This window comes from Manis pentadactyla, chromosome 12 (genome assembly GCF_030020395.1).
Source record: "Manis pentadactyla isolate mManPen7 chromosome 12, mManPen7.hap1, whole genome shotgun sequence".
NCBI lineage: Eukaryota > Metazoa > Chordata > Mammalia > Pholidota > Manidae > Manis > Manis pentadactyla.
Genome location: NC_080030.1, coordinates 108935188 through 108947907, shown reverse-complemented (window position 1 = coordinate 108947907; position 12720 = coordinate 108935188). Strand labels below are relative to the sequence as shown.

At 55.4% G+C, this 12720-nt stretch overlaps 1 protein-coding gene across 1 annotated transcript; it reads right to left on the bottom strand.

Annotated features, from left to right (window-relative positions):
* Positions 1-8975: 8975 nt before the first annotated feature.
* On the bottom strand, positions 8976-10186 carry GPR6 (G protein-coupled receptor 6). Its single transcript, XM_036902854.2, has one exon. The coding sequence runs from the start codon at positions 10161-10163 to the stop codon at positions 9090-9092; it is 1074 nt and encodes a 357-aa protein (XP_036758749.1). The 5' UTR covers positions 10164-10186; the 3' UTR covers positions 8976-9089.
* Between the last annotated feature and the right edge of the window lie 2534 nt (positions 10187-12720).

The following is a 12720-nucleotide window of genomic DNA, read 5'->3' as shown; positions in this document are numbered from 1 at the left end:
CGTCACCCTGAGCCTGTCTGCCGAGAAGCACCAGGCATGTGGCCCCAGCCGTCTTCCTCGCACACGGGGCTTTGTCTTCCTCCTCTGAACTAGGATCTCACTAATTCCGTAATTTCAAATCCTCCCTCTTGCTTTGCTACGACTTGTGGCTCATTCACTTATTTGAAGGTATTTATTGGGCACCTGCCGTGCTCCACGGACAGTGGCTGACGTCCGGGACTTGGCAATGGGCTCTGCAGTCCTGTGAGGGAGATCGGTCTGAATAACTCCCCATTAACGGACAGATGAACAGACATAAACGGGTGAGGAGAAGCACCACAGTGTGAAGCAAGCCGGGGAGGGATGGAGGGACATTCCCAGGGGTCCAGGGTGCTGATTTGGACGGATGGGCAAGAAAAGGCTTCTCGGAAGAGGCGATGCTCCTGGGGAGGGAGCCAGAAGTAATGTCTGTGAAAAGTGGGTGGCGTGGGGCCCCCTCTAGCTGGGCGGGACCCCCGGGCAAAGGCCCTGAAGTGGCTGTGAGCTTGGGACAGAGATGAGCAAAGGGTCCCGAGGGCGGCGGGGAGAGCAGGGGCCAGGTGGGGGGCCTTGTAGCCAGGGAGGGGGACGCGCCCATTCCAGTGTCATTCGTGCCTGACCTGGGGGGTGCGCTCTGCTTCTGCGTGCATCCCAGCCCCCCTCTCCCACCTAAAACTGGCCCAACAGCCAGCATGATGTCGTGGGCGTGGTAGACACACTAACATCCACCCAGTATGATGGTAACTCCGGGGGTTTGGGCTACATTCAAGGGCAAATTGTCCAAAACCTGGGAAAACGAGCGCTGGTCGAGCTCCCAGCTTGTAATTCATCTTTGCAGTTGGTTTTACATTAGGAAATTTTCTCTCTCATGAGGGTTAATACTGGGTCTCGGCTAGTGCAGGAGATGACTTCCTGAGAAAGCTCCGTGTAGGCTCAATCCTGTTTTACATCCAAGTGGGGGCTGATGTAAATCATTTTGTGTGGTACAGACCTTTCATGAAGGTGGGTGGGGGATCCTCTGCCGCTCAGAGACAGTCTGTTTCGTACCGGCTCCGTGCACAGCCTGGCCCTGTGGCCCTTGGCTGCCCCGACTGCCCGCCGGGTGTTAGTGCCCTCTGCCTGGGCACAGCCCTCCTTGACCAGGGACGGGAGGGAACTGCTGCCTCTCAGGGCAAAAAAGCTGGCAAGGATGTGAGTGAGGGTCTTTACTCATGACCACAAAGAGAAGGCAGATAGGTTTTCTAAATACTGTACCCTGGGGGCCAGTAGGCGTTACATTAGGTGCATTACACACATTCTTGCTTCATTTACTATTTAACAGATGAGGAACCAGCGCTCAGAGAGATGAAGGTTGATCTTTAAGGCCACATAACCCCCAGGATCTGATCAGTTTCTCTGGTTCGAATTTAACTGCTGATGGAAACTCTCACGTATACCACCTCGCCCACCTGGGGAGGGGGTGGTACTTCACTTTTAACATTTGGGCGCAAGCACGGCCCTGGAACAGACCAGAATGTTTAAACATAGCTGAGATGACAAAAGGGAAATAAGCAGAGAGGAAGAGAGAGTTACTTAGGCTTAGAGCTTACAGCTCACTCGCCTTCAGTCTATAGTCTCCCTGTCTAAGTGATTTCCAACGAGGAAAACTCTATAAAAGGCCATTTCCATCCCTTTCTGAGAGCCTGGCCCACAGGACTGTGATGGAGCCTGAGAATTTACATATTTAAAAAGCTCTGCCCAAGGACTGCCCTGTGTAACCCTCTGCCCAAGGACTTTGCCCCAGCCCGCCCCACTGAGGCCTACGCCGCTTCTCCTCGGAGAGCCTCGGGCCCCTGCAACATCCGCTTCAAGAGACAAGGGCTTCGCTTTCCACTGACAGCCCGCGTGTTGCAGAGGCAATGCCCTCTCCAAGGGAAACGGCCCCTGCCTGCCAGGCCCTGGCCCATCTCAGCGCAGCCAGCGGGCACTCAGACGGGCGACGTGCTTCAGGGGAGGGACTAAGGCACCGCCACGTCTCCCCAGCCCCGGGTGCAGGGCCTGCACCTCCTCCCTGGCCTCCATTCGCCAGGACTCATGCCTTTCGCTTGTCCTGGGGGCAGGACTGAGGGGCGATGCCTCACAGATAATTTGGGAAAGTTGTTTTCAGTCTGAAGGCTTGAAACTCATTTTCTAAAGACTGTTCCAAGTGGCTCCTGAGGGACCTTCATTCATCAGCGGCCACTTAGACTGACCTTGTGCTGCTTGCATCGGTTAAGATATTGATGGTCCCCATGCTTCCGTGACAACAGTGACCTTAGTGAGGAGCACAGCGCGGGCCTTGGGGGCATGGTGAGGGTGGGGACGAGGCCCTATGCGTCCTTGAGTTCACAGCACGCAGTCGGTGCCCAGCACCGATAGCTGTTCAGTAACGCTGAATGGAAAAAGAAATGTGACGGCGGTTCCTCTTCGAGGCGAACGTGTTTGAAATGAACTCCCACTGTGCCTGGTCCCCGAGGCCCTCGGGCTGCGGTGGCCGTGCCCGGACGCCCTGCCTTGCTGTTACCAGCAGGCCAGGCCCCAGCTGCCTGCGAACCAACGAAATTTCAGCCAAGTGGGATTCTACAGTTCTACGAACTGATTGGAAGTGGGTGTAACGGTTTGACACTCCCACCTGCGGTGCTCAGGCAGAACGTTTTTCCTCCAACTTCTTATCCTCCGAATGTCAAAGTCATCTTGGCTGATTTGGTCCTCTTTTTTTAGCAAGGAAATTGCTCCTACTTTTGATTCCAAGTCTCTCTGATGATGGGGGACGAGATGACAAGAGGGGACGCAGGCCAGCCTCCAGCCAGAAGTGACTTTCTGCGCGAGGTGGCAGGATGACCGCACTCACGTGTGTGCCTGTGCCAGGTATGGACACGCATGCGTACGTGATTTCCGTGACCAAAACCCATCCGAGGGGTCGTGAAGTGGCAGTTCCGAGGGGACGTCCCTGACGACACCCAATGTTCTTAAGGGGGCAACTCTCCTGATCTTCACCACATTTCAATCAAAAGCGAATCTAACATTCTGCATGTAACCATCAAGCTCATCAGGAACCTGAGTCATGTGAGCTGCCAGGACAAAAGAAGCTGTGACAGGGTGTTCGCCTTTTTTATGCAAATGGAAGATAAATATTCATGGAGCTTTATTTTAGGGAGAGAAATTTCAACTGGCAACACTAATTTAAGTTTTATTTCTCATGTGCACAAATATCTTAGATCCCTTTGGGAGCAAGGTAGGGGGGTAATTATACACCCTTAGGGCACACGTGTTGGTGTGCTTGAGCATATAGGCCGGTTTCCAGTGAGAACTGGAATCGAGTCACGTCTGTTCTCACCCAGGGAGGGGCTTGACGGCTTGGGAATCACGGGATCATTACATGGAAATCCGTGGTGTTCACCCGCAGATTCCTGGGGCTTACGTGTAGGATGGCAGCTGGGCTGAGGCTGCCCAGAGACCACCCGGACGCTGTGCAAAGGCCCCCAGTCACCCGCATTCTGAGAACTGACTCACCCGGGCCTGTACAAGCGTCCAGCTTGGCTTTGCACTGAGCTGTACTGACGCAGGGCAGGGGCCTGGGGCGAGCACCGTGGTTAACTTTTCTTGCCTATGGCGAAAAAAGTTTCACCTGGTGCATGGGGAGACCTCCCAGACACAGCTGCCTGCAGCAGTATGAGCCATCTGCAGGCATCTGCAGGGTAGACACGGAGGACGCCACGGAAAAACAAGGCTAACTCCCCCCATTCAGTGTCACTTTTTCTTCTCTGGCGCTAGCCTAGTCATTAATCCCATTTTCTTTCAATTGCCTTTGACATCGTTTCCCCTTTTTCCAAAAGCAGAGAGGAGTAAACCAGTCCCCGTGCCTCATCGACCCGGCCTTGGCAGGGTGTCCCCTCTGGAATCATAGACGGCCCATCTTTTTCATCCTTAGCAATCCACCCCCACTCTTGGATTAATTCAAAGCAAATCTCAGATATAATAGCAGTTAGTCAAAACTTCTTGTTTTTAAAACCAGCATTTCAATAACCAATCATTTAGGAAGCTAAAGTATTAACCAATGGCTAGCTAGTTATAAACTATTGGATGACCAAATCCAGGTGCTGGAAGAAACAACATAATCGGTGCAATTTAACTTCTTTTTCCTAAATACTCGGTGTAGTTAGATAAACTGCAGTGTATAAACTCTTCTGAACATGAAGTACAATATGCTAACCCAGGTTTAAATTAGAAAACGTTAAGCAGTGACCCTCACCTTCCAGACCCGTCTCCCAGGACGCGCTCCTACCCACGTCTATGTGAGCAACTCCAGGTGACTCACAGATGCCGGAAAACAGCTCACGTATGAAATATGTTCACAGGCACAACAGGGGGAACCCTGATAAGCAAAATGCCCCCAGGCCACAGGCGCCCAGGGCCGTAAGGCCGAAAGGCCCCGTGAAGTTCGTGCCTCATGAAGTCTGCCTAGTAACGCCAACAAAAAAACAATAGCAGCTAAAGTATATGATGCTAGCATGTGCCAGGAGCTATTTGAACTTTATATATTAACTCACTTGATCTTTACAACAACCCTAGAAGGTAGTTCCTCTTACTACTACCACAGTTGTCCTCGTGCCATGGGGCTTTGCCCAGGGCCACCCAGCTGCTTCAAAGTCAGGAGAGGGCACACGGTGAGGTGCCACCCCCTCTCTCCACCTTCCCTGTCCACCCTTACGTGGCAGGAGCGCTGACCCCCTGGGCCACCCAGGAAGTGGCCGGCTGCGCACGCCCCTCCGCCTGGCTCGAGTGGAAGGGGTGACGGGCAGCCTGGCCCGCTCCTTCTGGCTGAGGCGACCAGGTCCCGGCTAGCTAGGCACCGGGCATCTCTGTCTCTCCCTCCCTTGTTCTGACTCTTCCCCCAGCTCTGCAAGTCTGCTGCTGGTTTGCTTTGCTTTGTAACCATTCATGGCGAGATCCGAGACCTGGGTTGAGCGCTGAGGCCTTAAACTGGCGAAGTGATCAGGGTGTAGACGTGTAGACTGAGGCTCTTTGGGTCTTCCTGGCTTAAGGGAAAGGGCAGCTTACATGGCCCGGCCCAGCTTCCACAGGTGCCGAGCATTTAGCTTATGTGCCGCATCTACAGCTCACAATCATAGCAAACTTCCTCCCCCCAGCCCTCTGCTTCAGTGACTATTAATTTTGACTTGATTTTGTTCCTATTTCCCCAAGGAACTTAGGTTGTGGCTGGAATCCAGACATTTCCTGCCCTTTCACCACCCTCACGAGCTCTCCCCCAACCTGCGTATCCACAGAATCTCAAAAGCACACCCACCAGATGTGTCTAGAATTGCTCGTCTGTCTGTGAGGAAGGGGACTGTGCTAAACCTTCACAATTCTCTCTCCCCATGTGACCAGGGGCCAGGCCTGACCTAGTTAGGGAAGCAGGCTGGTCTCTGGCATGCTTCCTTTAGCTTCGCCTCAAGTCTTGACTTATGTATACTGTGTTGTGCTAATGGAACTCAACAGCCCCCATGTGTACGTTTTATTAGAGAACCGCAAAATTCTGTCTAGTCTTAAATAATGCTTGAAAATTTGCATTTGAATCTTGAGAATCTCCTCTCTGTCTGCAACTTGATCTTCAGTTTGGGATGGCAAAGATACCCTATTTATTCCTGAAGCCGTGAGTGGTAAAATCCTCTTGAATGCACCCATTTCTGATTCGCCTTTCTGAGTGTTCAGGAGAATACATTTCCCCACACCCATGGCGTTACGTGGGGCCACTGACTAGTTCTGCCCTGCGGGCTGTGAGCGAAGTGTCATTTATGGGCCGGATCATTTCACTGGTGGTGTGAGACAGCCTCACCCCACCCAGTGGCCCCTTCTCCTGCCCTAGGCTTCCTGTTGCAGGGGTGGAGCCCGAAGAGGCGCAGCTGTGCTGCTGCAGAGGCGACGGCTGCCCTGGGGAGCTCCCTGGGCGCTGTGGGTGACGCTGTGTGAGAATCGCTGTCTTAGGCCACCACGGTTTTGGAACTGTTCGCCATTGCAGTGTGAGTTAGCCTTTTCTGGCCCGTGTCACACTGGAACTTTGCATTTTATTTTCATACAGTGTTATTTTTAATCATCTGCTATTTTACTGATTCTTTCTCTGATCTTAATTTATTACACTTTACTGAAGTATTTACATATAGTGAAGTATACAATCTGGTGAGTTTTGACGTAAGTATATGAGAAATTATGAAAACCCACGAAACCATCATCACAGTGTAGATCATGACCGCGCCCCTGCGAGCCCTTCCTCTCTCTCTCCCGGTCCTACTGTCCCGGTCTGACCCCTGGCCTGCTTTCTGTCACTACCCATTTTTGAGAATTTTATATAAATGGAATCTTACAATATGTGCTCTTTTTAAAATTTTTTGGCCTGTCTACTTTCACTTGGCATATATTGTTTGGAGCTACATGTATTAATAATTCACTCCTTTGAATTTCTGAGTATGATTCTATTTTACAGATGTACCACAGTTTGTTTATTCATTTAACTGTTGATGGGCACTTGAATTGGCTGTTACAAATAAAGCTGCTATGAACATTAATGCTTGACTATTTATAGGGATGTGTGCTTTAATTTCTCTTGGGTAAATTCCTGGGAGCGGAATGGATGGGCTGTGTGGAAGGAGTGTGTTTAACTCTTCAAGAAACCACCAAACTGTTTTCCAAAGTGCTTGTGCCGTTTCACGCCCTCACCCATCAATACGTGAGACGTCCAGCGGTGCCTCGTCCTCTCCCTGCCGCAAAGCTCTGGCTTTTAACTCCCATCACGGGACCACCCTGGCTCGGGTTCACAGCTCTGTTCCCAGTGTCGTCAGCTCGGCTTCCGGGTACTTCCTGCAACGGTCTCTTAGCCGGCTCTCCCCCTTCGGATGAGCCGAGGTTGTCACACCGGAGCTCTGTGAACGTCCTCCCACCGCCTGCAAGCTCAGCTCCATCAGCGTCGATCGTTCCCACCTCGCCTCCTGTCGAGGCGGGGGAGCTGCGTCTCTGCCTTGTGCCTGGGTCCCCCTCTCCCCCTGCCCTTGCGCCCTGGACCCCCGTTCTCCTCCTCGGTGGCCTCGCCCTGTCAGCTTCTTTATACTCTCTGCTGGCTTCTGCTTTTACAATTCTATAGTACTTCCTCTGAGTCTGATGATATATTCAATTCTTACCCATCTTTAAAAAACAAAACAAAGACCATCTTGCAGCCCCATATTTCTCTCTACCTGCCACCCTAACTCTTTCCTTGCATTTAAAGATTTGAACTTTAACTTTAAAATTCTCTTTTGCTCTCCCTCACTGTATTCCTATATACCATTGTGCCCTGACTGTGACCTCGGCCTCTTTTCACTGCATCCCATGGCCTCACTTCCGCAGTAAGGTCAATGATTTCCAAAGTTATGTCTCCACTCCAACCACCCTGGCGAGCTCCCGAGCCACAGGGCCCGAGCCTCCACTTGGATGTCACATGGATCCTGACATTCAATACGTAGAAAACTCTTCCTGGAATCTGCCTCTCCCTCCATGCTCCTGCCCCAGTGAGTTCGCCTAGTGGGGTCTCCTTGACTCCTAACCTTTTCCTCAGCACTCCCAGTCACTCACTTGGTGTCTGGAGCCATCCCCTCCCCCCCGCCCTCTCTGCCCGCCTTAGCTGAGGCTGACACCACCTCTCACCGGGGTTGCCGCGACCAGACTCTGAAATCATCTGCTGCCTCCATTCTTTCCCACCTGCGGTCCACTCCCAGCACTGCTCCTGGTGATCTGGCCCCTGCCTACCTCTCCAGACTCCGTCACTTCCCCTCTGGGCTCTAAAGCACACACGACAGCCATACAGAGCGGCCTGGATTTCTCTGAACGGGACACGCTCTGCGCTTCACATTGTCCTCAGTCAGGACCCCCCCACCCCCGCACCAGCAATGTCCTGTGCCCTGCACGTGCCTCTGTCCTTTCAGAAGCAGCTCGGTGTGGCCTCCCTCGGGACGTGTCCCGCAGGACTGCTGACCTTCCCATGGAACCTGCCGCTCTCTGCGGGCCTTCGTTATTGAGCTTTTCATCGGCACTGATCTCAGCGCTGGGAATGTCACCTTATATAGTAAAAAACACCTGCTGCTTCTCTCTTCTTTGCCATCCAAGTCAACAGCGATTGTCACACAGGAAAACTTGGACTAATACTTGCCCTTCTCTTTTTCATACCTCCTGTCCCTGTGTGCAAAGCCTGCTGCCTTTCTACCAAATCCACCCAAAGTCCACCTCCACCACCCATGCCCACCACTAGCTCCTTCTCTTTCCCTCGTACCAGCCCTCTCTGGTCCCCTGGCCTCAGCTCTTGTGCCAGGAATGCTCAGTACTCCCTCCCTGCCCCTTCCCCCGCCCTCAATCTGGATCAGGTATTTCAGACAATTTATGAGCAATGTGCAAATGCAGATGATTTTTTTTACATTAAGATTTTCACAGAAGGGAGGAGATACAAAACAATCTTTAAAGTAAATGCACTAATAATTCAGCTTTTAAAAAGTAATTCTATAGTCAGTCACATGCCCAAATTATATACTTTAATGTGTTTATTTGTGTACAAAATATGTTGTAACTTACCGATGCATGTGCAGCAAAATATTCTATCACATTCAACAAAAATACACCTTTTACCACCCTTCCCCTGTCCTTGAAAATGGCAACACTGTTTTGGCAGCTCAGCAGCTAAAGATAAAGTGCTGTGATTAAGCAGTATCGGTATGTCCTCACTGGAGTAATGTGATGTGTAAGTGAGTACACAACCACAACTTTGTTTTTTCACAGAACAGGAAATTCTGCACCCTGAACACCTCCGGAAGATACAAATATTTGTATATAGATGCACACGTGTATACACTGTATATGTAAAGTGCCCAAAGCCTCTTTGTCCTTGGGAATCGGTCGCATCTATGGTCTCTCTTTCCTGTCCCGAGTCAGATCACGCCCTCGGGGTCTCGGAGTTCGCCAGCAGGGCCCGAGAAGCTCGCCGAGGCTGGCCTGCCGGGGCCCTGGTGTTGGCGAGAGGAGGGCGGGAGCCTTCAGACCTCGCTGGGCGACCTGGAACGGAAGGGCGCTTTGGCCTGGAAACAGCCGCAGAGCAGGAGCCACAGAGCGCGCTGGATCTCCTGGTTGCGGAAGGCGTAGATGACAGGGTTGATCATGGAGTTGTAGGTAGCGGGCAGGAGGGTGGCGTAGGTGTAGACGGCCGGGTCCTCGCGGCTGCCCACCACGCAGTAGATGGCGAAGGGCAGCCAGCTGGCGCCGAAAGCGCCCAGCACCGCGGCCAGCGTGCCCACCCCCTTTCTGGTGGCGGCGAGGTGCGGCGGCGCCAGGCCGTGCTGCTGCAGCGCGATCTGGTGCGCGTGGCGCCGGACCACCTGGCAGATGCGCACGTACAGGTGCAGCATGACGCCGAAGACCGCGAAGAAGGCGGCCGAGAGCAGCGCCACGTGGCTGCGGGTCAGCGGGTGCACCACGCTGCAGGCGGCGCGCTGCGCCAGGCAGTTCCAGCCGAGCACCGGCAGCAGCCCGAGGCCGAGGGACGCCGCCCAGGCGGCGGCGAGCAGGAGATGCACGCCCAGCAGCGTGCGGCGCGAGTAGTAGGTGAGCGCGTTGTAGAGCGCCAGGTACCGGTCCACCGTGATGGCCAGCAGGCTGCTGACCGAGGCGGCGAAGGAGGCCACGAGCAAGCCCACGGTGAGGAGGCGCGCGGTCTCCGAGGGGACCACGTACCGGAACACGAAGTGCAGGACGAGGCCGCAGCCCGCCAGCAGGTCGGCGGTGGCCAGGCTGCCCACCAGCGCGAACATGGGCGTGCGCAGCGCCGGGGTGGACGCGATGAGCGCCACGACCAGCGCATTCTCGCCTGCGGTCACCGTGCCGGACGCGCACAGCAGCACGTCCCACGGGTTCACAGCGGACAGAAGCGGCCCCGGCGGTGCGGCCGCCAGCTGGGAAGCCAGCTCCAGGGACGCGTTAGCTGCCCCGGGGCCCCCCAGCGCCGCCGTCGCAGGGGCCCCCCAGTCGCCGCTGTCCCGCGCCCCCGCCGCGGTGGCCGCCGCCGCTCCCGCCGCCACCCGGGACTCGTTGAGCGGAGAGGTGCTCGCGTTCATCGCGGCGGGAAGGTGCAGCCTGCGGGGAGAGGGAGCAGGTGTCAGTCGTGCGGTTCAAGCTGCCGGGGAAGTTCCCCGGGCGCAGGTGCCCGCTGCTGCCGCCCATCCCACCCCGGGCCCAGGGCAGAGGAAGCAGCAGTGATTCAGTGAGAGCCCGACACCGATAAATACCTGTTGAGTGAGTGAGCGAGCGACATGCGCACGGGTGCCCGCGCTGATGGGTTTCTGCAGATTTACACACGGTAACGTGCACCCACATACACACAGACAAGCCCGAAAGTATGCCTGTAATTGCACGCGCGCCCGTGCGCGCCCAGCCGGGGTGCCAGCCTGAATACCGGCCCGGGAAGCAGCCGGCGCGCCCACCTGCGTCCCAGGTTGGCCGAGTAGGGATCCCTGTCCCTGTCCCTGTCCCTGCCCCCTGGCCGCTGGCCGCGGTGCTGAAAGCGAAGCGTGTGCGATCACGGAGCCCCGCGCGCCGCGGAGTCCGGACGCCCTTGGCACAGGGGCGCTGGGGCAGAGGACTGGGCGTCTGCGCGGCGCGAGCCTGCGGGGCCAGCTCGGGTCCTTTCCTCCGGCCTCGGGAAGGGCTCGTCCCCCACCCCCGGCCCCGCTCCACGCCCTCGGGTTCCGCGCGGGGGCCGGCTGCTCACCTGGGAGCTCGGGGCCGCGGGGACTCGCCGATCCTGAGCGCCGCGGCCGGGCGCCAGGCTGCGCTCCGCGCGGGGACGAGGGTGCGGGCGCCGCGCCGGCAGAGGCGGGGAGGGCGGCCCGGAGCCCGCGCCCGCTGACGTCAGGCCTCCCGGGCGCGAGCCTGCGCGGCTCCCTCCGCCCCGCGCGCCCGCACCTGCCCCGCTCGCTCCCGCAGGTGGTCGCCGGGGTTCCGGGGCGAGGGGAGGCGGCGGGCCGGCCCGGGGGAGGGAGGCAGGGCGGCGGCCGCGGAGGGCGGGCTGGGGGCGGGCCGGGCAGCACGGCAAAGGGTCACGGGTCTCCGGGGCCGGGGAGCAGAGCGGCCCTGGAAAAGCGGGGCGGGGATGGGGGCAGAGCTGCCACCTTAGAAAATACAGTAGTGTTTTGGGGACAGGAATGGGCAGGGCTGGAGGCACAGAGAAGGACGGGCATCCGAGGAGCACAGAAACCCTCTCCTTGCGGCGGCCACCTGTGCGGCCCCCTCGCCTGTCATTCCTCCCGCGGTCCTTGAACTCTGCTCCGCGCGCCGCGCCCCGACCTTCCCAGCCCGGTGTCGTCCGATTTCAGCAGCCGATAGTGGCCCTTGGAAGTTGCTTTTTGAATAAATACCAGGTCTGTGTCTTGTTAGAAAAGAAGAAAACAGCAAAATGCGATTTACTTTCTTGGCAGCAGACTTCACCCTGTTAATTAGTACCTATAAAACAAATTATAGGACAAAAATAGCGGTAACTCGGTTGTACCAGACTTCAGCAGGCAGGAATTTTATTTTCAGCTCAGATAAATCATCCTTGGGTTAAAGGTGTTCTGCTTTGTCAGTAAAATACAAGTAGTATTAGACTCCGTCCTTTGTAACGGGCCGGTATCTCTGAAGCTGCACTTGGGCAAAGGCTACGCTAGGCGACCCCAAGTGAGGTTCTAACATAAATGGTTGCACGTCAGCGTAACGGCACGGTGGGGTCCACAGCCACGGCCACAGGGGCCACATGGCCACCATTCGCTAGTGGCGCCTCCCCCACTGTTCCCAGGGTACCCTCTTCTCTCTCATGGCTTCACTTTGTCTCTAGCCCCAGGGACCCTAAAAGGCAAAAAATACACTCCGTCTACAAGCCGGGGTGGGAGCTGGATTTTTGCCCTGGCCTTCTTCCTCTAAACAAGGCCTGCGAACCCAGGCCACGCCCGACCTCTCGCCTCGGAGCAGCTGGGCTGAAGCCGAGGAACGCAGGGAAGCTGTGGGGCCTTCCGGCTCTTCGCTGGTGTAGCCGATGTCAGACAGTAAAGTGAGTTTACGCACAGTCTCTCCCTTTGGGGAGTTTATAAAATCCTCACACTACCATTTTCATGCACCCCCAAATCGGCTGAAGGTCTAGGCTTCTGAAAAGAGCCATTGGATTTCAATAAAATACTGTCATTTAAAAGCCAACAATGTCATTTCAGAGCTGTCAGGTGAACTGTCAAGCCCCTGTAGCCACACGTTAACAGCACATTTTCTGTACAATCAAAGGCCCGAGGGGAGAGCCCTTCTGCATGTCTACATGCATTACATTTTTACATGCCTCCGTGCAGCAGGGACTGTGGGGTTACACTGAACAGAGACCCCGTGTTTGGGGCTTCTTCGGGCTTTCACGACTGCCAAGAATGGACTTCTCAGTGGTTTTAGGAGGAAGACAGCACACGTGGAACCATGTACATAAGAGCTGGTTTAGGGTTTGTAGATTGACTTTGTGTCGTGCTATGTGGTTACTTCTTCTCAGATGGTAGACTGGATCCTGAGAGCAGAGAGGGCACATCCTTTCAAGTCCCTTCTTATGCCTCCCATGCCCACCATCTCCTGGGAGGCAGAAAACAGAAAGTAAGGCATGCGGTTCAT